General features: G+C 36.5%; 1 protein-coding gene and 1 non-coding gene across 2 annotated transcripts in view; one reads left to right on the top strand and one right to left on the bottom strand.

Moving 5' to 3' along the window:
- The window catches only part of SPACA1 (sperm acrosome associated 1), a 41,973-nt gene extending 18,887 nt beyond the window's left edge, over positions 1 to 23,086 (top strand). The window contains exons 5-8 of the mRNA XM_027853875.1: positions 2,070 to 2,176; positions 2,537 to 2,672; positions 14,801 to 14,921; positions 22,930 to 23,086. Coding sequence (XP_027709676.1) covers positions 2,070 to 2,176; positions 2,537 to 2,672; positions 14,801 to 14,921; positions 22,930 to 23,086 — 521 coding nt within the window. The remainder of the gene's footprint in view (positions 1 to 2,069; positions 2,177 to 2,536; positions 2,673 to 14,800; positions 14,922 to 22,929) is intronic.
- On the bottom strand, positions 6,058 to 6,161 carry LOC114039248. The gene has a single exon (XR_003568649.1). It is a non-coding gene; the product is annotated as a U6 spliceosomal RNA (small nuclear RNA).
- Positions 23,087 to 24,285: the final 1,199 nt, after the last annotated feature.

Here is a 24,285-nt window from a genome sequence, read left to right on the forward strand (position 1 = left end):
TCTCTCTCTCTCTCTCTCTCTCTCTCTCTCTCTCTCTCTCTCTTTCTTTCTCCCCCCTTTCCCTCTCCATTTTTGGTTGTTCAGTCACTGAATCATGTTTGACTCTTTGTGACTTCATGGACATAGTATGCTAGACCCTTCTGTCCTTCACTATCTCCTAAAGTCTGTCCAAGCTAATGTTCGTTGCTTCCATGACACTATCCATCTCATTCTCTGCTATCCCCTTCTCCTTTTGCCTTTAGTTTTTCCCAACATCAACATCTTTTCCAATGAGTTTTGTCTTCTCATTATGTGGCCAAAGTGTTTAAGTTTCAGCTTCAGTATTTGTCCCTCCAAAAAATCTGAATTAATTTCTTTAAGTATTGACTGATTTGATCTCCTTGCTGTCCAAGAGACTCCCAAAAGTGTTCTCTAGCCCCACAATTCAAAAGGGTAAATTCTGTGGTGCTCAGTTTTCCTTATAGTCTAACTTTCACAGTCATACATTATTACTGGAAAAGTAGTATATTTTTATATAGCTTTGACTATATGGAATCAGCAAGGTGATATCTCTGCTTTTTAGTACGCTGTCTAGATTTGTCATAGCTTTCCTTCTAAGGAGAAAACATCTTCTAATTTCATTCAGTTGCCATCTGCAGTGATATTTGAGCCCAAGAATATAAAATCTGACACTGATCTCTGTCTCTTTCTCTGTCTCTCTCTGTCTCTCTCTCTCTCTCTCTCTCTCTCCACACACACATACATACATATACACACATATGTATTGGCAGGGAAGTGGAGCAGTGGATAGAATAGTGGGCCTGGAGTCAGGAAGGCTATCTTCTTGAGTTCAAATCTGACCTCAGACACCTACTAGCTGTATGATTCTGGGTGAGTCACTTAACCCTGTTTATCTCAGTTCTCTTATCTGTAAAATGAGCTGGAGAAGGAACTGTCAAACTTCTCCAATATCTTTGCCAGGAAAACTGCAAATGGAGTCATGAAGAGTTAGACATGACTGAAAATGACTGAGCAACAACAATAAATACAAGTATACTTATATGTATGTATAGTAATATACATATGTGCACATACATATATACATATACCCATGTATATGTATACACATTTATATATTCAATTTCTGTTCTTTTGATATACAAATATTCATTTTTATTAAGTTCATAATAAAAAAAAAATTTGAAAAAAATTACCTAGAATAGGAGAATCATAGTAATATTTAAGATGTCATTCTACCCTAGAGTAGCCTATAAATTAGGTTAGCTCTGTTTCTTATCTTGTTTCAGGAATTCACACGTGCTTGCAATATTAAAGATATTCTAAATAATACAATAGTGTATTGTCACAACCCTTTCCTCAGAGTCCAGGGCACAACAATTCTATTATCAGAATGCAATAACTTTGTTTTATAAAAAAGCTCTATTTCAGAAATAAACCTTATTGTTAAATGGCTTTACAGGTCAGGTTCCCTTACAATGAGAAGGTTTCAATACATCAGTAAGAAAGAGATTAGGTATTTGAGGGCTCCACCGTAGACTGAAACCTGCTCTGCACCATATTGTTCTACATCACTGTTTTGGTGTATAATAGTAGTCCCCAGACACTCAATCTGGGATCTAATAATATACATTAAAGTCTTACTTGGTAACACTAAGCTAGTTGCTGTTGTTATATCTTCCTCTCTAAAGTTGGTTGGGATTCTCAGAGTACAACCAAAAATAAAGCCTTTTCCTCACCAGGCATAGAGCTTTTGCTGTGGGCATATGACACTTGAATCTCTATCCACTGATCCCTGGTGATCTCAGAACTTTAGGGAAATGAAGAAATCTTTTTTTCCCACAGCAGGGTTGGGTACCCCTGTTTTACATCCACATATCCATCTGTCCTTCCATCTATCTATCTATCTATCTATCTATCTATCTATCTATCTATCTATCTATTTCTCTAAGCTTAGCTACATATATATATGTATGTTTGTCAAAAGTGTTTTGAAATATTTTTATATAGCAACTTATGATGTTCACAGAACACAAGATTTTTATATATTGACTAAATTTTTCTTCCTTTAGGGAGGAGACCAATTTCAGAAAGCCTTTCTACGGTGAAGCTTGGTTGTATTTATGTACCACCAGAGAATCGTTTCAGGTATATATGGAAAATGCTTATTACAGACGAGGTGAGCAGTCAATCCATATAATTTGGTGTTTTATAGTATAACAGTTCATTTGGTTACCAGGTCTAATGACTGTAGATTAACTTTCTCTACAAAAGCTGTTTTTTAAAAAGGAATAACAAATGCAATTTTATTATCATACTCAGAATTTTTCTAGTCTGTGCTCGTTCACTCCCTTAGCTATTATCAGTATACTATAGCTTCATTAAAAAAAAAGTACTCTATTTCAGAAAGAAACCTTATTGAATCTTATTTGAATAGAATAACCAAAGAAAATGGCCACTCTTTAGTTGACTAAAATTGCTCTCTCTTCCAAGCATACATAAAAATGTTCCATTTTATTGTTTTTTATTTTTTTAATAGCAAGCACTCATTCTTCCCCATGACACAGCTATCCTTGAAGTACACCGGGAAACTCACCCTGAAGCATTCCAGTGTGACACAACAGAAAACAATGAAATAGTTGCCTCTGTAAAGTATACTGTATATACCACGGAAGGTAAGTTTTAAGCAGTCTTTGGTTTGCATCTATTATTTGGATTGTTCTTAGAGCAGTTGACTCAATAATTTCTATATTTTAAAGTGGATTCTGATGAACCTCACTTCACGAAATTGATATGTTCCTTATGTAAACCAGGACCCCTTAGTTGTGGACTCTCTGAAAGCTATCCAGTTTCAGTATATACTCAACATCACAGCTCACAAGCTCTCACTAATATTTCATTTATCAGATGAACTAGAAGATTTCCCCAGTGCAAAGTAAATGCCACTTAATTCATCTGCATAGCAAAAATAAAAGACAAGGAATATTCCTTTTTCCCTATACTTACAAACATAAGGGTGTACCACACAAAGATTCTAAAACTATAGGTAGAAGAGGCAACACAAGTATAAAAATACATATGACTAGAGTGAAACATTTGGGAGAGGGCATATAATAGTTAAGGGATATACACAACCAGGACAATTCACACTTCTAGGTCTGTGAACCCTTTGGAATCCCTCTTTGCTGCAGATGTCGCTGCTTGCTTCTCCACTGAACCACTGATGTCATCTGCTGGTCTGGTGATGTCAGTGGGCTGCTGTAAACTGTTGAGTTTCTCTGATGGTCAGATTTCTCTGATGTATAGTACTGCCATCTGCTGTTGTCTCTATTAAATTGTTCCTTGCTGGGTCCCTTCTGTTGCCTCCTGCTGGGGCCTACTTAATTTCAGGGCCATAAAACCTTTCTTTCCACCATAGAAAGAGAGAGGTCCCTGAACTTTTAGACTGTAGTTCCAGGTGTTATCTCATCTATTTATAATATAGATCAGACGTATCAAACTCGGAGCCTCCCAGGGGTCTTCAAGATCCTTTGAACTAGATAGTCAACCAGAAAGACAGAGGAGGATATAGGTAGGCATTGTCTGCCTTTTAAATCAGTTTTATTTTGTCTAATTTCCCACTCTTTGAATTCATTCTATTCTTTAAGTACATTGTCTATCTTTTTGATTTTTTTTTTCTGCCTGATTTGCCATGTCTTGATTTCAGTTGTCTACTTGAGCAGGGTGAGATTTTCCTTATGTCTTCCCCATCCTGTTCCTTTCAAGAACTGATATCATTCAGTGTGGTCTATATAGGTTTATAGTTAGAGCAATGAACCAGTAATTAGAAGGTCTGGATTTTGTTTCTGATTCTGCTCTATGTACTATAACTCTCTGTCTCTCTCTGTCTCTCTCTCTCTCTCTCTGTGTCTCTTTCTCTCTCTCTTCAAGACATCCTTCATTTTTTTGTGTTTCTTTTCACTAAAATTTATTTTTTGGATGAATAGAAATCTACCCCTCTACCCTAATGGGGAAAAAAATCCTCGTAACAAATATGTATAGTTTAGCAAAACTAATTCCCACATTGACTTCTCTTTAAATTACATATGTTTAAAAAGGAGGCTACAGAAAAAAAATTGTCAACTCTCCTTTTTCTTTCTTAAAGAATGTTTGCTACTGGGACCTTTCTTCTATTAGCATCTTTAAAGTTTCCTCCCAACCTATTGATATACTTATGAATGACAGCTTGAGTGGTATGATCTTATTGAATAGTAAAATTGAGCAATAAAGTTTTATTCATGTGTTTGAAAAATCAATATCACAAGTACAGGAACAAGATAAGAGAGGCATGGATAATAAGAAGTTCATCTAAAGAAAAAGATCTGGGTTTTTTTTTGGAAACCAATAATAAAACTTGTATTCATTGAAAATTATTAGTGTGATATGGCAGCCAAGAAACAGTGTAATCAGCTGATTTATGATATAGAAGGGGAAGGAAACAGGCATTAATGAAGTACCTACAATGTGCCAGGCATTGTGCTAAGCACATTTTTTTTATTGAGAATAGGGTTAGGGGTTATAAGGCCATGGGAAAGATGGAATGACAAAAGATTATGATCAGACAAAGGAATTTCAGAGTTCATGAACAGGGATGCGAAACAGTTCTAGGTGATGGCAAGATCAAGGACATGGCCATTTGTCTGTAGCTGAGATATGTAGAGGAGTAGGTCATGGGAAATGAGTAAGTTGAAGAATTGAGAAGTTAGGGTGTTCAAAGCAGTATCTATATATATGTTGGAGTTTCCCAATATGAGGGTAGGAATTAGGGACAGTGAAAGTCTATGAGCCAAGCACTGAACTCATTGAAATATATCTGTAGATAACAGCTACCAGAATCTTTATTGGGGATAACATTGTTTAAATAAACCTCAAAGGAGAAGAGGTTATTGAATGATGGTGGTAGAAGGCTAGTCTGCAAGTAGAAATGGAGAGCAAGGAATCTTCCAGTTCCTCCACCGAAATGTAACCAGTGCACAAATGTTGGCCGGCAATGTGACATTAATCAAGAGGGTGCCAGATGACTGCAAGAAGATGGAAGGAGTGAGAAAGGAAAGGGTTTAAGATGAAAGCAAATTGATTACCTATAGGGCAGTCGTTCTAGAGAGCATAGTAGAAGGAGTGGGCAGATCTTCAGCAGGATGTCGGGAAGGGGTCGGATTAATGGAGATGAGAATAAAGGAGCAGATATTTAGGTGCGGGGAATGGAGTTTATATAGTGATAAGCAAGGGTTCAGAATCTCTGGGATGGGGATGGTATAATGCAGTAGGAGTATGCCAATCACACGAGTTCAGGTGCATTATCATTGTCCTCAGGAGACCAGGCAGCTGGTGTGGCGGTGGAGGAAGCTGAAGGGTAATTGGACAATGGAAAGTGAGCAGAAGTGGTTAAACCTTCTTACAAAATCAAGGTTAAAGGCAGAGACTCACTAGTCTTGAAGCAAAGTCTTGTTATAACGCCATAGATTTATGATCATTAATAATAACGTATATCAACAGCACTTTAAGGTTAAGAAAAGAATAACAAACATATGTTAAATAGTGTCTGTGCATAGGTCACTATGCGAGGCAATAACTCAGTTTGACTGCAGGTCAAATCACGTCCCCATTAATGTATATGGCTCCCTCTGGACTACTTTCCTCAACTCCCACTTGCATGGGTGGTCTGGGACCCCAGAGGGTGGCTTACTGTTCTTTTCAGGGTTCTAACTTTGAGAGCCTGGGGGTGGTTTTCCAGTTTCTCAGTAGCCTCCATCTGTTTTTTTTTTTTCCCAGGATGTTATCTTTTTAAAATTTTTTTTTTAATTTTTAGTTTTCAACATTCACTTTTATAAGATTTTGAGTTCTAAATTTTCCCCTTTCCTTCCCTTCCCCCTCCCCACTCCCCACTCCCCAAGATGGCATGCAATCTGATATAGGTTATACATGTACAGTCATATTAAACATATTTCCACATTAGTCATGTTGTGAAAGAAGAATTAGAACAAAAGGGAAAAACCACGAGAAAGAAAAAAAAACAAACAAAAAAATATGGAACACTTCACGAATTTGCCTGTCATCCTTGCACAGGATCCATGCTAATCTCTGTATCATTCCAATTTTAGTGTATGTGCTGCTGAAGCGAGCACTGTGCTAAGCACTTTTTACAAATATTATCTCATTTGATCCTCCCAACAACCCTGAGAGGTAGGTATTATTATTATTATTATAATACCCATTTTGCAGTTGAGGAAGCTGAGGCAAACAGAGGCTAAGTGACTGGCTCAGGGTTACATGGCTAGTATTTGAGGTCAAATTTGAACTCAGGTCTTCCTGACTTCTGGCCCAGTGCCACTAGGTCATTTTGCATTGGGTCACTTAGCTACCTCTAATTTATGAAAGGATAAGTGTCCAGGAATAAAGAAGTGATAGGTCCGTTTGTATTTTGGCCTAGTCAGACCGCATCAGGAGTTTTGTGTTCAATTTTGGGTGCTGATAGGAAAGACATTTATAAGCAGGAGGGCATGCAGAGCAGGGCGACCATGATAGTGAATCACTTAAGATCATGCCAATGAGGATTGATGGAAGGAACCTGGGAATGCTTAGACTGAAGAAGACTTGGCCAGGAGTTCTTATCATGTAGTCCATAAACCTATTTTTTAAATAAGTTTGTTAGCTATATTTTATTCTAATTAGTTTCATTTGTAATTTTATTTATTTTATTTTATACATTTAAAAATATTATTTGAGAAAGAGGCCATCACACAAAAATGGTTAAGGATTCTTAACTTAAATTGTAATAGTGCAAATAAAAAGATCAAGAAAAGGAAGCTGCATTTGGAGTAATGGAAAAAACAATGAAAGACCTGGAGGAGAAATAAAAACATAGATTTCCTCTAAGGGTGTGCTGCTCTCATGTTGTGTTTTTGGCATGAGCATTTACATTTCTGAAATAGGCAAATGCTTCAAATCAGGACAGGATTTAATGTTTTATTGATTGTGTAAACTTAAGAAATGATGGATAAAATGTTAATAATACAGATTAAACGTAAAAGTTTTTCATTTGTACATTCCCCCCCAGCATACCATTGCCTATCTACTGTTGGACTGGGAGGAGGGGAGACTATTGGACAGAATAGTGTTTATACTTTCAGACAAAGTTTCAGTATTAGATGTTTTTTCTAAATTGTCCTTATTTGTTACAAGGTGCAGAGTTCAATGTGGGGTATCTGGATAGTGTGGGTAAAATGATTGTGATATAAAGAAAAAAGGAACCAATGAGAATATGGGTATCTATATGTATATTATGATTAAGATGGGGAAACATGATGGTGGTCTTTAAGTGGAACGGATTACTTTGGGAGCAGTAGGTTCCATTTCAATGATAGGCACAGGAATCCTAAGAATCTTCCATATCTTCCATATCATCAGTCTTGCTTCCAGTTAAGCCCTGAAAGCCATCATCTGGAAAAGCAACTCATAGGGAGAAGGGCTAGACATCCTTGGCAGCTGTCAACCGACTGCTACCCACAGGGTAGGCAAGCCAGCCTAACTGAAGCAGCAAGGCACCTTGAGAGACACAGAAGCATGTGTGCCAAGCAAGTCAAACCACCACCACCACCACCTGGATCCTCATCTCACCTCATGTTCTGATGGAGATAGCCCAGGAAGACAAATCCAAGAACCTCAGGAATACCAGTGCTTCCAACCCAATTCCTGTAGCCATCATTCTGGAAAGCAACCACTGTGGAGATGCAACCTGGCAACTGTTCTTACAGGAGCTACAGCCACATCTTTTAAAGACACCCCAAAAGACAGTTCTTACCTTGACCTTGGTACTGTCAAATGGTTCAATGTTAGAAAATGATATTTTTTAAGTGGAAATGACATTAAAGAAGAGGAATTAACACCTACTTTGCCAGCATACCATAAAGACTATGGGACTCTTCCATCTAACTTGCAGCCTAAGCCTTCCTTATGTTCCATTTTCCCCACTAGAATGTGAGCTCCTTGAGAATAGGAACTGTCTTGCTTTTCTACATCCCCTAGCATTTAGCACAGTGTTTTGCACATAAGTGTTTAATACATCCTTCCTTCCTTCCTTCCTTCCTTCCTTCTTCCAGATCTTCAAGGCCAAACTGGATGATTACTTGTTGGGCATGTTGTATTGGGGATTCTTTTTAGTTATGGGTTGGACTGTATAGCCTTTGAGGTCCTTTCCAACACTGATATTCTTCAGTTTTGTGACCTAGTAAATGAAGGAGTTTGAGGAAAAAGAAAAAAAAATTTTCATTTGGTTTTGTCCTATAACTATCAAAGACTCAAATTTTGTTTCTTGTGGGAATTGTCTCATTAACAAACTGACTCTTCCAGTGGCAGTCCATGATGGTATTCTGAATCAATTGTTCTAATACTCTATTTTGACATGTTATTTACTAGTTCCCAAAGAGAATCACCAGGACCACAAGATAAAATGCAGTTAACAGCCATAAAATTGCTGAATCAGAAGACCCAGGTTCAAGGACTAGTTCTGCCATTTGTTAATTATATGACTTTGGGGAAGTCATTTCAACTATCTGGACATCAATTTTTCCCCCTGTTAAGTGAAAGGCTTGAACAGATCACCTGTATGGTTTCTTCCAACTCTTAGTAATCTATAAAGTTATCTATGAACCTATACTTTAATAAAAGACATTTACAGAGTTGGCGGGGCAAGACCCCAACATTTGGATGTTGCACCCCTTGCCCTTGAAAATTATATCTTTTATTTATTACAGTCCACCAGTGGCTCTGAATCTTCATTGTAATATGAATTTTGACTTATTCCAAATATATATACCTCCATGTTCTTAAGGTTGATTATTTTCTGTGATTAAAAAAATGTGCATTTGAAAGGGCAACTTATCTTCCTAGACACAGTGATTTACTTCAGAATTAGGAGGGCCTAGGTTCAAACCTTACCTCTCACAAATTCTTACTGTGTGACCCTGGGTTAATCACTTCACCTTTTAGTGCCTAAGCAACTCTCTAAAATTTTAAATTATCAACTTATATTAGTAGTGAGAGTTGCCTCTCTGGGAGTTCCCTCAAGTCACGATCTACAAATTATTTCTTATTGTGTATCCCATTTGAAAAAAATTGAGCACACACCCTCAATTCATGCATATTTATTTACTTATAAATTAAACATATATGCTATCGATCAACTCATTCTGTCCAACTTCCCCTCAAAATGGAGAGGTTATGGTGCTATTGCCCATTGATTACTGAATGAATAACTGCTGTTGAAAGGGGGATGTTAATCTCTGGCAGTACTTTTGTATAATACATGTAAGGATCTGAATGGCTGATGAGTACAAGCATACAATCCAGTAGCAATCCAATGAGCATTTATTGACCTATATCCCCAGCTCTGAGGATACTGTGACAAAACCAAAACCAGCTTGTGTTCTCGAGGGACATTCCTTTCCCACCAGCTGTACTGTGGTTTTGAATCCACCATCATCATATCCCCTACCTCCACCTCCAGCAGTGTATATATGTCACCAGAAAACCAATCAACATGGAGGCTGCTTTAGCTTTGGTTCTTACATCTTATCAGTACTCTCAGTTGCCTCTGCCCCTCTGATTGGAGGGCTGAAAAGCAGAGCAAAATACTCCTCCTAATGACTGTCTTTAAAGAGAACTTAGAAACCCAGTCAACTCTTCATTTCCCACAAATGTTGTTGCTTGGTTTCAACTCCTCCATAATTATACCCCTTGGCTATTCTTTCCATCCCTGTCCCCCTTTAAGCTTTTTTGTGCATGCTCTTTACCCATTAGATTATAAGGTCTTTGAAGTCAAGGGATTGTCTTTCTTTTTCTTATTTATATCCCTAGTGCTTAGCACAGTGCCTGTAATAGCAGATACTTAATGTGTATTGTATTGTGTTGGGATCTCATTTTATTGAAGATGTAAGCAGATGTTGGATGACCACAAGTCCATAGACACAAATGAGATTCAGAGTATGGACAGACTGGGAAGTGTCAACAGATCTTTAACTTTTTTTTTCATTCAATATTAGCTGCCACACTTTCTCTAATGCTATGTGACTACAGGCACATCACTTAAACTCTCCAAGTGTCAGTTTACTCATCTCTGCAATGGGGATAATCATTATTGTATCACCTGTCTCAGGATTGTTTTGTGGAAATTGCTTTATAAATCTCTCTTTTTTTTTTAGTTTTATTGATGACTTTTGTTTTTATATTATAAACCTTTATAGATTACCCCAATCCATTAGAGATCTTTTGTAACAAAGTAAAACAATTAAATATAACCAGTAGTACAGTAAACTCATTGGAAAGTGTACACAACATTCAACATCTGAAACTTTCTGTTTTTTAAAATTGCTTTTTAGATTAACAGAAATCTGTTTCCTCTCTCTCACCCTCCTACCCCTTTGGGAAAACAAGAAAAGGAATACAAATTCCTTATAAAAACATGCATAGTCAAGCAAAACAAATTCCTTCAATGGTTCTAGACAAATATATGTGTATGTATATATATGTATATATAAATACATACACATACAAATGCATGTGTATATGCACACACAATATACACACACATTATATATACATACACATGTGAATAAATATATGTATGTACACATATTTTTATATATGAATACATATACATATGCATGTGCTCGCACACATAATTTTATACCCTAAATCTACCACCTTTCTCTCAGGAGGTATATAGTTTGCTTCATCATTAGTGTTCTGGAATTGTGGATGGTCATTGTTTTGATCATAGATCTTAGAACTTTCAAAGTTGTCTCTGCAGTATTGTTGTATATAAATTGTTCTCCTGGTTCTGCTCATTTTATTCTTCATCAGCTTATGAAAGTATTGCAAATTGTTCATTTTAGTAATTTTGATGCTATAGTAGAGATTATTCTTCAGGTTCTATTTGCCACACTCTGCATACCAATTTATACAAATGTTTCAACGTCTCTCTGAAATTATCTATTTCCTTAAAGTACAATGACACATTCACATTCATGTACCACAACTTATTCAGCCATTCATAACTGATGAGCATCCACCCCTCCTTCCAGCTTTCAGGCTTTTGCTAACACAAAAAGAGCTACCATAAACACTCCATACATATAATTTTCCCATTTCCTCAATCTCTTTGGTATATAGGTCAAGCAATGATATAGCTAAAGAGCTAAATAAATGTGTATTATTACAGAAAACCTGCTTCAAATCACAACATTCCATGGTGGAAATGAATAATGGATTAAAAATCAAGCCTACCCTAGTTGGTGTTGACTTCTAACCATGAGCTCACTTGATTATCATTTGGCTCCTGCCTTTGCACTTACATGTCTTTGTCTCATTCTCTGGTTACCTATGGTGAAGGCCTCAATCCTTGGGGTATTTTCAATAAGTTAATCTAGATAGATAATTCAGTTCAGTGGAGTGTATCCTCTGGCAGCCATAACACTAGACAAATTCATTCTTGTTATGACAAACTGCTCAAATGCTTAAGTAGCAGAAACATGTCTTTTAAAAAAAATGACAGTTGGACATAGTACCAAAGTGTGATCATTTTAATGGTCTATTTATTAAATAGATGTTTTAGCTGGAAATATACACACAATATGATAGAACATAGTAACTTGATCCAGAAGGTGAATCCAATGCCACCATCAAAAAATATCACTCATCACTTTTTCATTCTCTCTCTCTCTCTCTCTCTTTCTCTCTCTCTCTCTCTCTCTCGTATATGTAGAAAAAGAGAAAGATATGCATATACATATGCATGTATACATATACATGTAATCATACACATACACACAAATCATTAGAGGCAGCATGGTGTAGTGGATGGAGCATTCAACTTAGAGTTAGAAAGATCTGAGTTAAAAATCATTTCAGACACTCATATGTGACCCTAGGCAAGTCAGTTAACCTCTCTAGAAGTTATTTAGGTTTCATATCTGTAACAGAAGGGGTCAGTCAGTCAGTCGCAATGACTTATATGGTCCTTTGTAGCTCTAAAAACAGAGTTTCCCAAAAAGTCTCAGTGCAGTTTAATCTACTAAAGCTTAAAACTGCATTAAGATTTTTTTTGGGACACCCTGTATAAGATTCTATGATCTATCATGTTTGAAAAAAATCTGAGGCTTTTGGTTGACCTGTAAGCTCAATATTAATGAGTGGCATGATGTGGTAGTCAAAAAGTTAATGTTATTTTGAGCTACATTAAAAGAATCGTTGCTTTGGAGACTAAAAAGGTGATGGTGTCTCTGTACTTACTCTGACCACACCATGTCTAAAGTGCTGTGTTCAGTTCTGGGTGCCACTATTTAAGGACAATGACAAGTTAGAGTATCTAGAGAACATCCAGGATGGGGTAGAGTCTTGAGTCCCTGTCATATGAGAATTGGTTGAAGAAACTGGATATATTTAGCCTAAATGAGAAAACTGGAGTTGGGGGAGAGCATGATAGATATTTTCAAGAATTTGAAGAGCTGTCATGGAAAGTCATGAAGAGAGTCCTAATCTGTGACATGAAAGGTTTAGATTGTATGTAACAAAACATCTCCTGAGTGTGAAGATGTTAGATGCTGAAATGAGTGATAGAGAAAAATAATGGAAATTTATGATTTTATGATAGAAAAGAAAATATAACAATGACTGTTCAATCAATAAATGTACAAGAATCTGTTAAGTGCCTACTGTGTGTCAGGCACTGGACATACAATTAAATAACCCTTACTGTCAAAGGGCAGGCATCGCTTTCAAAATGTCTGTTAGATTTCTTTCTGTATTGGTTTAGGAGTTTCAATTGTTGTTCAGTAGTTTTTCAGTCATGTCCAACCCTTTGTGACCCCATTTGGAGTTTTCTTGGCAAAGATACTGGAATAGTTTGCTATTTCCTTCTCCCGCTCATTTTACAGATAAGAAACTGAGGCAAACAGGGTTAAGTGACTTGCCCAGGGTCACACAGATAGTAAGGGTCTGAGGCTAGGTTTGAACTCAGGATGATGAGTCTTCCTGACTCTAGGTCTGGCATTCTATCCACTGTACCACTTATCTTTAGTTTATGGCATATTTAGTCTCAAAAAGAGAAGATTGAAAGGACAACTGCATGACCTCTTAAGAGAACCTCATGATCAAAACCAAGCATTGTTGTTTCCCTGCTATAAGAACAGATGTAGACTTTCAGAGCTAGAAAGAACTTTGAAATCATCTAGTCCCATTTCCTTATTCTGAGGATGGGAAATAGAATGAGATCCAGAAGAGGCCCAATTATTTGCCCACTAATGACAGAGTTGGACTAAACCCCAAGTATCTTGACTATCAGTCTCATGCTGCTATGTCATGGTGTCTTCTTTAAAGTGTTAGTTGTATCTAAAGAATGTAAGCCTTTACACTGGGGAAACATGGCCTGTGTCTGTCTAAAAACTATTTTTTCAGGTGGCTATTTGCCTGCTTAGCTAATATGTCTAAGCTCCAAGAGTATGCTATTTTCACTTATTATTTTGATAATAGAGGAGCAAAATCAGACATGGCCATGAAATTGTCCTTGTAATTTTCTTCTTCCTCCCCTTATCCCTTTCTCTAAACCTCCTTTTATTCAACTAGACCAAGGTTAGATATACGGTGTAGGAAGCACAAAATTGTGCTTCTGTTTCTTCTTCTTCTTCTTCTTTTTGCAGGTCTTGCTTTAGACAACCTAAATATCTTAAATTTAAGGGTGTTGTCTTTTAAAGCATTCTCTTCACTGCACAAAAATGACTGCTGAACCACTGTTAGTAAGACATAGGATTGCTTGGGTTTTTTTAGTTTAATTTATTTTATTTTTAATTTATGAAATAGAACAAACATTCCCATAACAGTAGAATAATAAAAAGATGATTGCAATGAAACTGTAAATTTATATATACAACTTGCTATTCCTTTTAAATATGTAATAAATTTATCATGTAAATTTCTTTTTTAAGTTCTTCCCTTCCCTCCCCTAGAGATGGCTACCATTAGACACAAATACATACACACATACATAAAATTATTCCATTCATATTTCTATTTATCAGTTCTTTCTCTGGATACAGATAGAGTCTTCCTTCACGTGGGATTGTAAATATTTTCCCATTAATGAGAATACGCTTTACCTTGTGTCATTCATGGCCACATGGCATAGTAATATTTTTACAAAAAGGTTCATGATAAATAAGATTATAGTCTGTGATGATGAAATAAAATTTCTATTCTGCCTAGAGTTTATGGTCCCAAGTGGGGGTTAGATGGTAAGCTCTTCAAAGGAAGAAACTTTATTACTGTATCTTGATATTCCTAGCACATAGTACAATACCTAATATGTAGAAAGTGATTAATGGGTATTGGTTGAATATAATTCACAAAGCAGATAGTCATGGCTCCTAAATAATGACTGGAAAATAGAAGTTTGTCAGGACAAGTTAGAGCAAAAATCATCTCAATCTCTCCTACAAATTGATTTTTCTGGAATTGAAAAAAGTAAAGATAAAAGAGACAAGATATGTTTCCCTGATTAATTTTTTCCTATTCTTCCTGTTCTGATTTCTGATGCCTCTCTTTGGAGTTCAAATGTAAAGCAAATTCATACATAATTTACTGTTTACTGACGCATCCCTGTGCTTTTTAAAATATCTTTTTCCAAGAATTTATTCCCTACTTACACTTCAATATGATTTTTGCTATGATTATAGTAATACCAATAGCTGAATATATATTTTTTTTCCTTTAGAATTACAGGCAAGAAGAGTAAGCAGACCACAGACTGATATAATACTGATATTTGTCCTAATCACTGGTGTTATTGTTTGTATCGGTGTGATCTTTTCTTTAGTCTTCATAATTATTCACTGGTAGGTGAACAGCTGGATTTTTGCTTTCTTTAATCATGATTCTTCCCATTTTCAACTGAGGACTAATTATTGTAGTCAATCAACTTCTTGAAATGAGAATGTTTGTAGTATCCTTATTACTAGTAAGTCACAGAAAGAGAGTATATGTTCATTTGACAAACTTTTAAAGAGCTATTTGAAACCCTAGGGTAGATAAAAAGATAAATAAGACATTCTTTCTGCTCTTGAGGAGCTTATAAATTAGTCAGCTCCCCAAAGAGCAGGCTAGAAAAATGGGCTGATTTACTTTGGAAAAATATAAAATCTTGCATTTGAGTTAAAACAAAATCAACCAAACTCATATTTGATGGAGTAGATAGGGTAGAAAACATGTGAAAAAGACTTAGTAATGCAGGTTGACTGCAGGCTTAATAATAATAGCTTATATTTATATAGCACTATAAGGTTTGCACAATCAGCTAGATGGCACAGTGGAGAGAGAGCATCAAGCCCAAAGTCAGGAAGACCTGAGTTCAGTTCTGGCCTCAGAATCCTCCCCAAATGTTCACATGGACTATTTGTGCCCGACCTGTGGTAGAGCATTCTGAGCTCATATTGGTCTGATGCCACAGTCAGATACACTATAACTTAACTCTAACACAGTGATGTCATTTTTGGTCCTCTTTGAGAATGAAGGACAACAAGCAGATGAGTGACCCTGGGCCAGTCACTTCACCCCATTTGCCTCAGTTTCCTCATCTATAAAATGAGCTGGAGTAGGAAATGGAAAATCACTTTAGTATCTTTGCCAAGAAAACCCCAAATGGGATCACAAAGAATGAGACATGACTGAAATGACTGAACAAAAGCAAAGTGCTTTACATATATTATTTCATCTGAATCTCTAAACAACCCTATGAGCTAAGTGCTATGATGATTCCCATTTTATAGATTTAGAAACCAAGTCTTAAAGTAGTTGTGACTTGCTCACACTGAAAATGAGTGTTTAAGGCATGACTTGAATTCATGTCTTCCTTATTCCAAGTTCAACAAGCTATCACACACTATGCTATACTTTTCCTTAACCTCAATAGATGTGATAGACCTATGACCTCTATGACCCTATGTAGCATCCAAAAAGCTAATGCAATCTCTCTAAGACTGCGTTAAAAGAACTGTGGCATCCAAAACAAAGGATGTGAAAGTCCCATTTTAATCTATGCTAGTCAGAACACATTTGGGACACTGTTTTCAATTACAGGGGCCATATTTGAGGAGAAACATCAACAAATTGGAGTGTATCCAAAGGATTCTTACAAGAAAGTTTTAAATCCTGCCATTTGAGGAAAACTAAAAGAAACTGAGGACATATAGTCTGGAAAAGAAAACACTTCTAGGGAAGGAGGTCATAAGAATTTTCTTTAGATAGCTGAAGAGCTATGGAAAACAAAGATTAGATTACATTCTGTGTGTGTGTGTGTGTGTGTGTGTGTGTGTGTGTGTGTGTAGAAGCTTAAAATGGCAGAACTAGCTTCCAGTGGATAGAGACTTAATATAAGGAGAAACTTCTTACAATTTGAGCCATAAGATCATATATTTAGAGCTAGAGGAGGTAGGAGAGGTCAAATCTACTTCCTTTTAACAAATGAGGATGCAGGCTCTGAGAGGCTGTTACCTTCATGGGGTCAAACAGCTAGTAACTATTTGAAGCAAGGTTTGAGCCCAGGTCTTCCTCACTCAAAGTTCAGATCTCTATCCTCTATACAACACTGCCTCTGAAATAGAATGAAGCAGTGGAGTCCCTGTAATTGCAACTAGTGAAGAAAGATCAAATGACTATTTGTCAGGAAAGTTGGGCTGAGGAAGAGTGTTCTCCATTGGATAAAATGTTAGACTAGAACCATAAAAGCTCAGAATTAGAAAGAACCTTGATCCCACCTAGTGCAGTTACTATCTATCCAGGGATCCCCTTACAACAGCACTCTTGCAAGGTTGCCCATTAGTCTCAATTGGACAACTTCCAGTGATGGAGAATTCAAGGTTCTTACAATCTTATAATCTCACTGTTCTTATCTTCTAAGGCAGTCCATACCACAAGCACTACAGCTTGTCAATGTCTTTTCTATAATATGGGGCACTTAAGTGAACATACTATTTCCTCCCAACATCATCTGACAAGAACAAAGTACGGCAAGACTGACTCTTATCTCCCTCATTTTGGACACTAAGCTATAATTAATGCTCAATTAGTTTTTTTGTCTATCGTATCCGACTATTGACACATATATCTTATAGTCCATTTGTATGTATTTTTATGTATACATTATACATAAACACATATTTATATACATACATATACACACATATGATATATATCTACTCATATATGTGTTATAGATATATTTTACATACACACATATGTGTATATATACCTATATCTATATATGTATATCTATGTATGTATGTATGCACACATCTCTTATAGTCTATAAGATCGTCAGGTCTTTTCGATTGTGAGAACACTGAGCCATTCTCTGTCTGGAACTTATGTGGATGCTTTCTTAAGCATAAGTATAGCTCTTTAAATTTATTTTTTATTTTAATTGTATTAGTTTTGTCCCATAGTTATAATTTCTTAAGCTCTTTTCATATTCCCATTTTGTCATCCAATATGTTAGCTGTCTCTCCCTGATTTATGTCATCAGAAAATATAATATATATGCCAGCCATCTATTCATTCACACAAATTATGGATAACATACAACAATGGTGTCATCCTCAAATGGAAAAAAGATCATTGCAGGATATCATTGACTTAGAAAACCACAAATTAACATTATCTATGTTGTATTGTGTTTTTACTTAATTTCTTAAACACTTTCCAATTACATTTTAATCTGGTTTGGGCTGCACTCCTGAGTTTTGCTAGGGCCCACTGACTGCAGGTTTGACACCTCCCATGTGTTACTTGAATGACATGGACAGATCCCTGCCATAGTATATAGTATATAGAACACTTGACTAGAAGTCAGGAAGATCTGACTTTGAAACCGACCTCTGATGCTTACCCTGGGCAAGTCACTTAGCTTGTCTGATCTTATTTTTTCTCATCTGAAAATAGAGACAATAATATAACCTTCTTCTTTGGGTTGTTATAAGCATCAACTCAGATAATTTATGTAAAGTATTTAGCAAACTTTAAAGTGCTATACAAATGTATAGTTTGCAGAGGACAATATATTTAATGAGGATTGTTTAGGCATTACCATCCTTGAAAGCAAGGTGATAAACTCAATAATTGCTCGATGTCATTTACAACAAGGCTTTGCTATTTTAAATGTACAATTCTTAGTGGTAACAACCATAAACGAGAAATAAATCTTTCTGTAATTACAATTATTCCTTAATGATAGTTTCTTCTCTCTGAGAAGAGGAAAAAGAGATGATGATGATGTATGGTATAGTACATAGAGATCTAGCCTTGGAATCAGAAAGCCCTGGGTTCAAGACCTGCCTGACATGTATTATCTGTGTCACCCTGGGCAAATGACTTAATCTCTCAATGTTCCAGGTAACTTTCAGATTGCAAGACACAGATAGCAGGTACTAATCTACATTAGCAGAGGAAGTCCCTTACCCCAAATCCCTATACCAATGAACTCACAGGTCTAATAAAAATACAGAGAGTTATGGTTAGAGAAGCAGTGTGGCATAGATTTGGGAACAAGAAGACATGAGTTGAATCCTATTGCTGATATTTATTAGGTATGTGACCATGGACAAATCACTATCCACTTTGAACCTCAGTTTTGTCAACTGTAAAATGGGTATTATAATGTCTTTAGTACTTATTTCATAGAGTCATTATAGGATTCAAATATAGTGCATAAAAGTGCCATGCAAATATTAAAGAACTATATACATGTCACTTAATATTATTAGAGATCTCTCTCTAGGTTAACCTTAATCACTATTCTTAAGATTTAGTCATTCAAGGGGCATCTAGGTGGTGCAGTGAATAGAGCACCGGCCCTGAAGTCAGGAGTGCCTGAGTTCAAATCTGGCCTCAGACCAAACGCTTGACACTTACTAGCTGTGTGACCCTGGGCAAGTCATTTAACCCCAACTGCCTAAAAAATAAAATAAAATAAAAGATTTAGTCATTCAACCAATTCTTAAACCCACCTAGTTGTTCTATCATTGAGCCACATCTTTAGTATGCCTTTGTTCTATTAACCTAGGAATCTGTTAAAAATAGAGGTGAGTTTACCCTAGTCTGGCCTATTTTTAATGAACCCACGTTGGCTCTCATAATGATCTACTTCCCTTTTTAAAATGGTCACAAAATTCACCGAATGATAGTTGGAATACTCTTACTTCTTCCATCTTTGGGAATTAAGACATTTATCTTCCCCTAGTACTGTGCCATTTTTACTGTCTTCCATAGTTTTTCAAGATCACCAATGAGAATAGAACCATTACATCCTCAGATCTCTCTGCATCCTGGGATATATATTTCATGTGGACCTTCTAGCCTTAACTCATCAAGAAGAGCTAGGGACTTTCTTAACTTACCTTTACTCACTTATTTTCAGTTTTAATTCCCTATTAACTATTTTCATTCAATTCCCACCAACCATAGATCATTCTCCTTGAGAGAAGCATAAGCCAAATGTGAATGCGGCAAGTTTGCCTTCTCTTCATCACTTATCACCATTGTCTAATCCACTCCAAGCAGTGGTCATATTCTGTCTTTGATGTCACACAAATTTCTTTTTTCTTTTTCTTTTTTGAACCAGGCCAATGCTTTCACTTGTATTTGGAGCACCCAGTAAGGTGACATCTTTGACTCCATCTATGAATGCAGAGTTAGATTATTAACTCTGTCAGTCAACAAACATTTACTAATCGCTTACAATAAACCATATACTATAATCCCTTCCCTCAAGGAGCTCACATTCTAAAGGGGGTAAAATGTGTAGAAAAAATATTTGTGTATATGTGTGTGTGTACAAACACAAAATCTCTATAGTGTGAGTAGAAGGGATTTTTAGAAGGAAGGCACTGGAGTTGAGGGGTGGAAGAGAAGGGCTATAAATTGGGAAAGGCCCCTTACAAAAGGTACGTTTCAAACTGACTCTTGAAGGAAGCCACTGGCAGAGGTGAAGGGTAGAGCATTCCATGCCATGATGAGGGCCAGTGAAAAGTCACAGTCAGGAGATGAAGTGTCTTATGCAATGAACAGCAAGAAGGCCAGTGTTTCTGGATGAAAGAGTACATAAAGGAGAGAAAAGTCTAAGGAGACTGGAAGGTAGGAAGAGGCTAGATTATGAAGGGTCTTAAAAGCTAAAGAGAAGATTTTATATTTGATCTTGGAGGTAATAGGGAATCACTGGAGTTTATTCAGTAAGGGTCAGATCTGCATTTTTTAAGAAAAGAAACACTTTGGCAGCTGAGTGGAAAATGGTTTAGATTGGAGACAGATGAATTTGGAAGACCAACAAGAAGGCTATTGTAATATTGTAATATTATTGATGAGAGCTTGCACAAGGGTGCAGCTGTGTGAGAAATACATGTATATGAGAGTTGTGAAAGTAGGAACAAAGCTTGGCAATAGAGTAGATGTGTGGAATGAGTGTGAATCAAGAGGAGTCAAGAATGATACCTATGTGGTTAGTTTGAGTGACTAGGAAGATAGTGGTACCCTTGGCAGTAACAGGGAAATTTGGAAGAGGGAAGGATTTGAGAGGAAAGTATTGAGTTCTGTTTTGAACACGTTGAGTTAGAGATGTCTTGGTATAATCTGGTTCAAGATATTTAAGAATTTGTTGATGATGTGAGATTGGTGACTTTCTCAGAGTCACTATTAATATATGTCAGTGGTAGCACTCAAACCAAACACTTCCTGATTTAGAGTCAATGACTCAAATTTCTTGAGCCTCAGTTATCTCATCTATAAAATGGAGGATTTGCATTAGATTGTCTCTGAGGTCCCTTCTATCTCTATACTTGTAATTCCATGATCCGTTATCCCATAATGTCTATAACTATGCCACACTTCTCCCACAAGGATGTAATCTCTAAAGCTCCCCTTTTGGTTGTTTATAATTGGTTTCAGCTAGTTCTGGGCACTCTTCTTTGTGGGATCATCCATTCCTTTGTATGTATCTTCAATTATTTGCTTGTATTAAGAGGACATACTCATCTTCTATCTATCTCTTTAAAATAGTTCATTGATGAGTTCCCTGTGCAACCACATCTGTCTTTTTAGATATTTTTAGGTTTTCCTATTCATCTGAAACTTATGTTTATTTTCAGGATTTCATTCTCAAGAACATTCCATTTCTATTGAGCTTACTTTCCCTGTATATTTAAAATAATGGTTTCCTGACTACTCCTTCTTTTCCTTCCTTCCTTTTCTTTCATTCACTCTCTATAAAGCCTGGTTACATACCAAATGATTCTCAGCTTCTATTTTTTTTTTAGCTTTTTGGCGAGGCAATTGGGGTTCAGTGACTTGCCCAGGGTCACACAGCTAGTAAGTGTCAAGTGTCTGAGGTCGGATTTGAACTCAAATCCTCCTGACTCCAAGGCTAAAGCTCTATCCACTGTACCACTTAGATGCCCCTCTCAGCTTCTATTTATCAAAAACTGTCAGATGGAGTGGATTCTTCCTCTCAATGTTCATATCATTTGTATTTTAGTAATTGGTTCTTTCTTATTGGTCAAAATTAGGTCCAAAATAGTAGTTTCCTTAGTTGCTTGCTCAAACTTTTGAAGGATGAGATATTCAGTAAGGAAAATCAAAACTTTATTGGTTACTCTGCTTCTAGTAGAATCCCAGAAAATGCTAAAGCTTCTTATCAGTACAATATTGTAATTATGTGCTGTGTTTCTGGAACTCACTAACAATTTCTCCTTTTCGTTGGGTGGTCCATTATACTCCTACCACAATCCCATATCTCTTTCTCTCTATATTGATTGTTGCCCAAATGCTCTCCACCTTTATCTGTCTGATTTGTGGATATGCTCAATGAGTATCTCCTCAGGATATATAATACTGCTCCACTCCTTTTGACTGAGGTCTACCCTTTTGTTGGAATATGTCAGCAATGAGGAATATCCCAACTCTCAGTCTCCTTGACTTTAGATTTGTTGTTCACTTTTTCTATTACCAATACCATGCTTATTTGTGAATAGGTACCTAAGATCATGAGTATTATTGCTGCTCCTCTTATATAATGTGTCGTGACTTAATGGGCCACCATAGTGATATTCGGGAACCTAGGTGGGCCATGAATTGAGTGCCAGGCCTATAGTTAGGAAGATCTGAGTTTAAATCTGGCCTCAGACACTTACTAGCTCTGTCACCCTGGGAAAGTCACTTAACTTTGTTTTCCTCAGTTTCCTCATCTGAAAAATGAGCTCAAGAAGGAAATGGCCAACCACTCCAGTATCTTTGCCAAGAAAATCCTACATGGGGTGACAAAGAGTAGGACACAAGTGAAACAACTGAACAACAAATAGTGATATTTACTTTTCTTTAATTTATCTCCTGCTTGATTTCTGTGATATCTTACTAGGTAGATATTTGTGGATATTTTTCCCTCTCTGTCACCTCTGAAAGAAGTGTAGCACAATGGAGAAGTGATGGATTTGGAGATGGAGGATCTAGGCTCAAATTCCTGCTCTGCTATTTACTTCCTATGTGAAATGGGGAAAGTTACAACCTCTCTCAAACTATTTCTTTAAATTCAAATCAAGGGGATGGGACCAGATACCCTCTATGATCCATTCTATTTTAAAATCTGTAATCCTCTCATTTTTAGTTTAATATCTTTATAGGCATACAGATACATTCTAAGTTCCCCTACACACACATATAATGAATGAAAGAGCTAATGGCAGATAGGAAAAAGTATAAATTCAAGACCATTTCTGCTTTTTTTTTAATTTTAGAAGTAGGAGAAAGTATAAATTCAAAACCACTTAGTCTTAGATTTAATTTCTGCTTTTTTCTTACTTTTAGGAATAGTGTAAAAAAATTCTGGGCAGCAAAAGGTTCTGTTTCAGAGATTCATTCTGAAGAGAGTTCAATAAGATTCAAAGATACAGCTTCTATGGAACCATTACCAACAGATAGCATTGAGATTGAAGAAGATCATTTGGCCCAATGGAACGAGTGACATATAAGCTATTAGAAACCAAAGAGCAGTATAGTATGTAAAATGCATTATTATATAAATAAAATATATGCTAAAACATTGACATGCTTGGGGAAGTGGTTTCTTGTAGCATGAAGGAAGTGCCTGGCTTTCTTTAGTACAACTTGGCAGGAAGGTGACTAATATTTAATTGTAGAACTGTCTTATTAATACCATTGCCCAGATTATGACATTTAGTTAGATAGGCTGCATTTATTTGCCACTGAAAATAAAGCTAGGAGAGAGGACTCTGAAGGAAATTCTTCCATGCCTGCATTCCCTCATGTTCAGTTTCCTATAAGGAAGCAGGGGGAAAGGAAGTGGAAGGAATAAGCATTTATCTACATAGTGCCTACTATGTACCAGGCACTATGTGAACCACTTTACACAAATTATCTCATTTGATCCTTACAACAACCCTGCAAAATACATGCTATTATTTTCTCCATTTTACAGTTGAGGAAACTGAGACAGAGGTTAAGTAACTTGTCCAGGGTCACATAGCTAGTAAGTGTGTGAGGCTGGATGTAAATTTAGGTCTTCCTGACTCCAGACCCAGCTCTCTCTATACACTGTACTACCTAGCTGCCCCTACAACCAGATCAGAAATGGTTCAATGGTACAGAAAACACCAGTGGTTATTTTGGAAAAGCAAAGTCCCCAATGTGGCATTCATTCTCTGGATTTTATGCCAATGACTTACTATCTTGTAGGTGTAGGAACAAACTCATTCCACTGAGAAAAGCTGCTACCTCTCCATAAGAATACTCTTGAAGAATGGTCTAAGACTCAGACAGGTTAAGTGACTTGCCAATCATCACACAACTAATAATCATTCAAATATCAAATGCCTGTCATGTGTCAGGCACTGTGGTAGAAGATATGAACACAAAAACGAAACCTCTCCTGCCCTCAAGCAACTTATAGTCTAATTGCAGAGAAAACATGTACAGAAGTGTATGTACACACACATATATATATATATATACATATATGTATAATACAAATAAGAGATACAAGGTAACTTTGGTGGGACAGCAACAGTAGCTGATGGTACCAGAAAGAGGTGATGTAATAACTGTCAGACGCAGGATTTCAATCAAATCTTCATGACTCCAGGTGCAACTATTCATGATGCCATACTGCTTTAGTCTCTATCTTTTAGTACCTGCAAAATTCCA

Source organism: Vombatus ursinus, unplaced genomic scaffold, assembly GCF_900497805.2.
Source record: "Vombatus ursinus unplaced genomic scaffold, bare-nosed wombat genome assembly UNPS02000582.1, whole genome shotgun sequence".
Classification (NCBI taxonomy): domain Eukaryota; kingdom Metazoa; phylum Chordata; class Mammalia; order Diprotodontia; family Vombatidae; genus Vombatus; species Vombatus ursinus.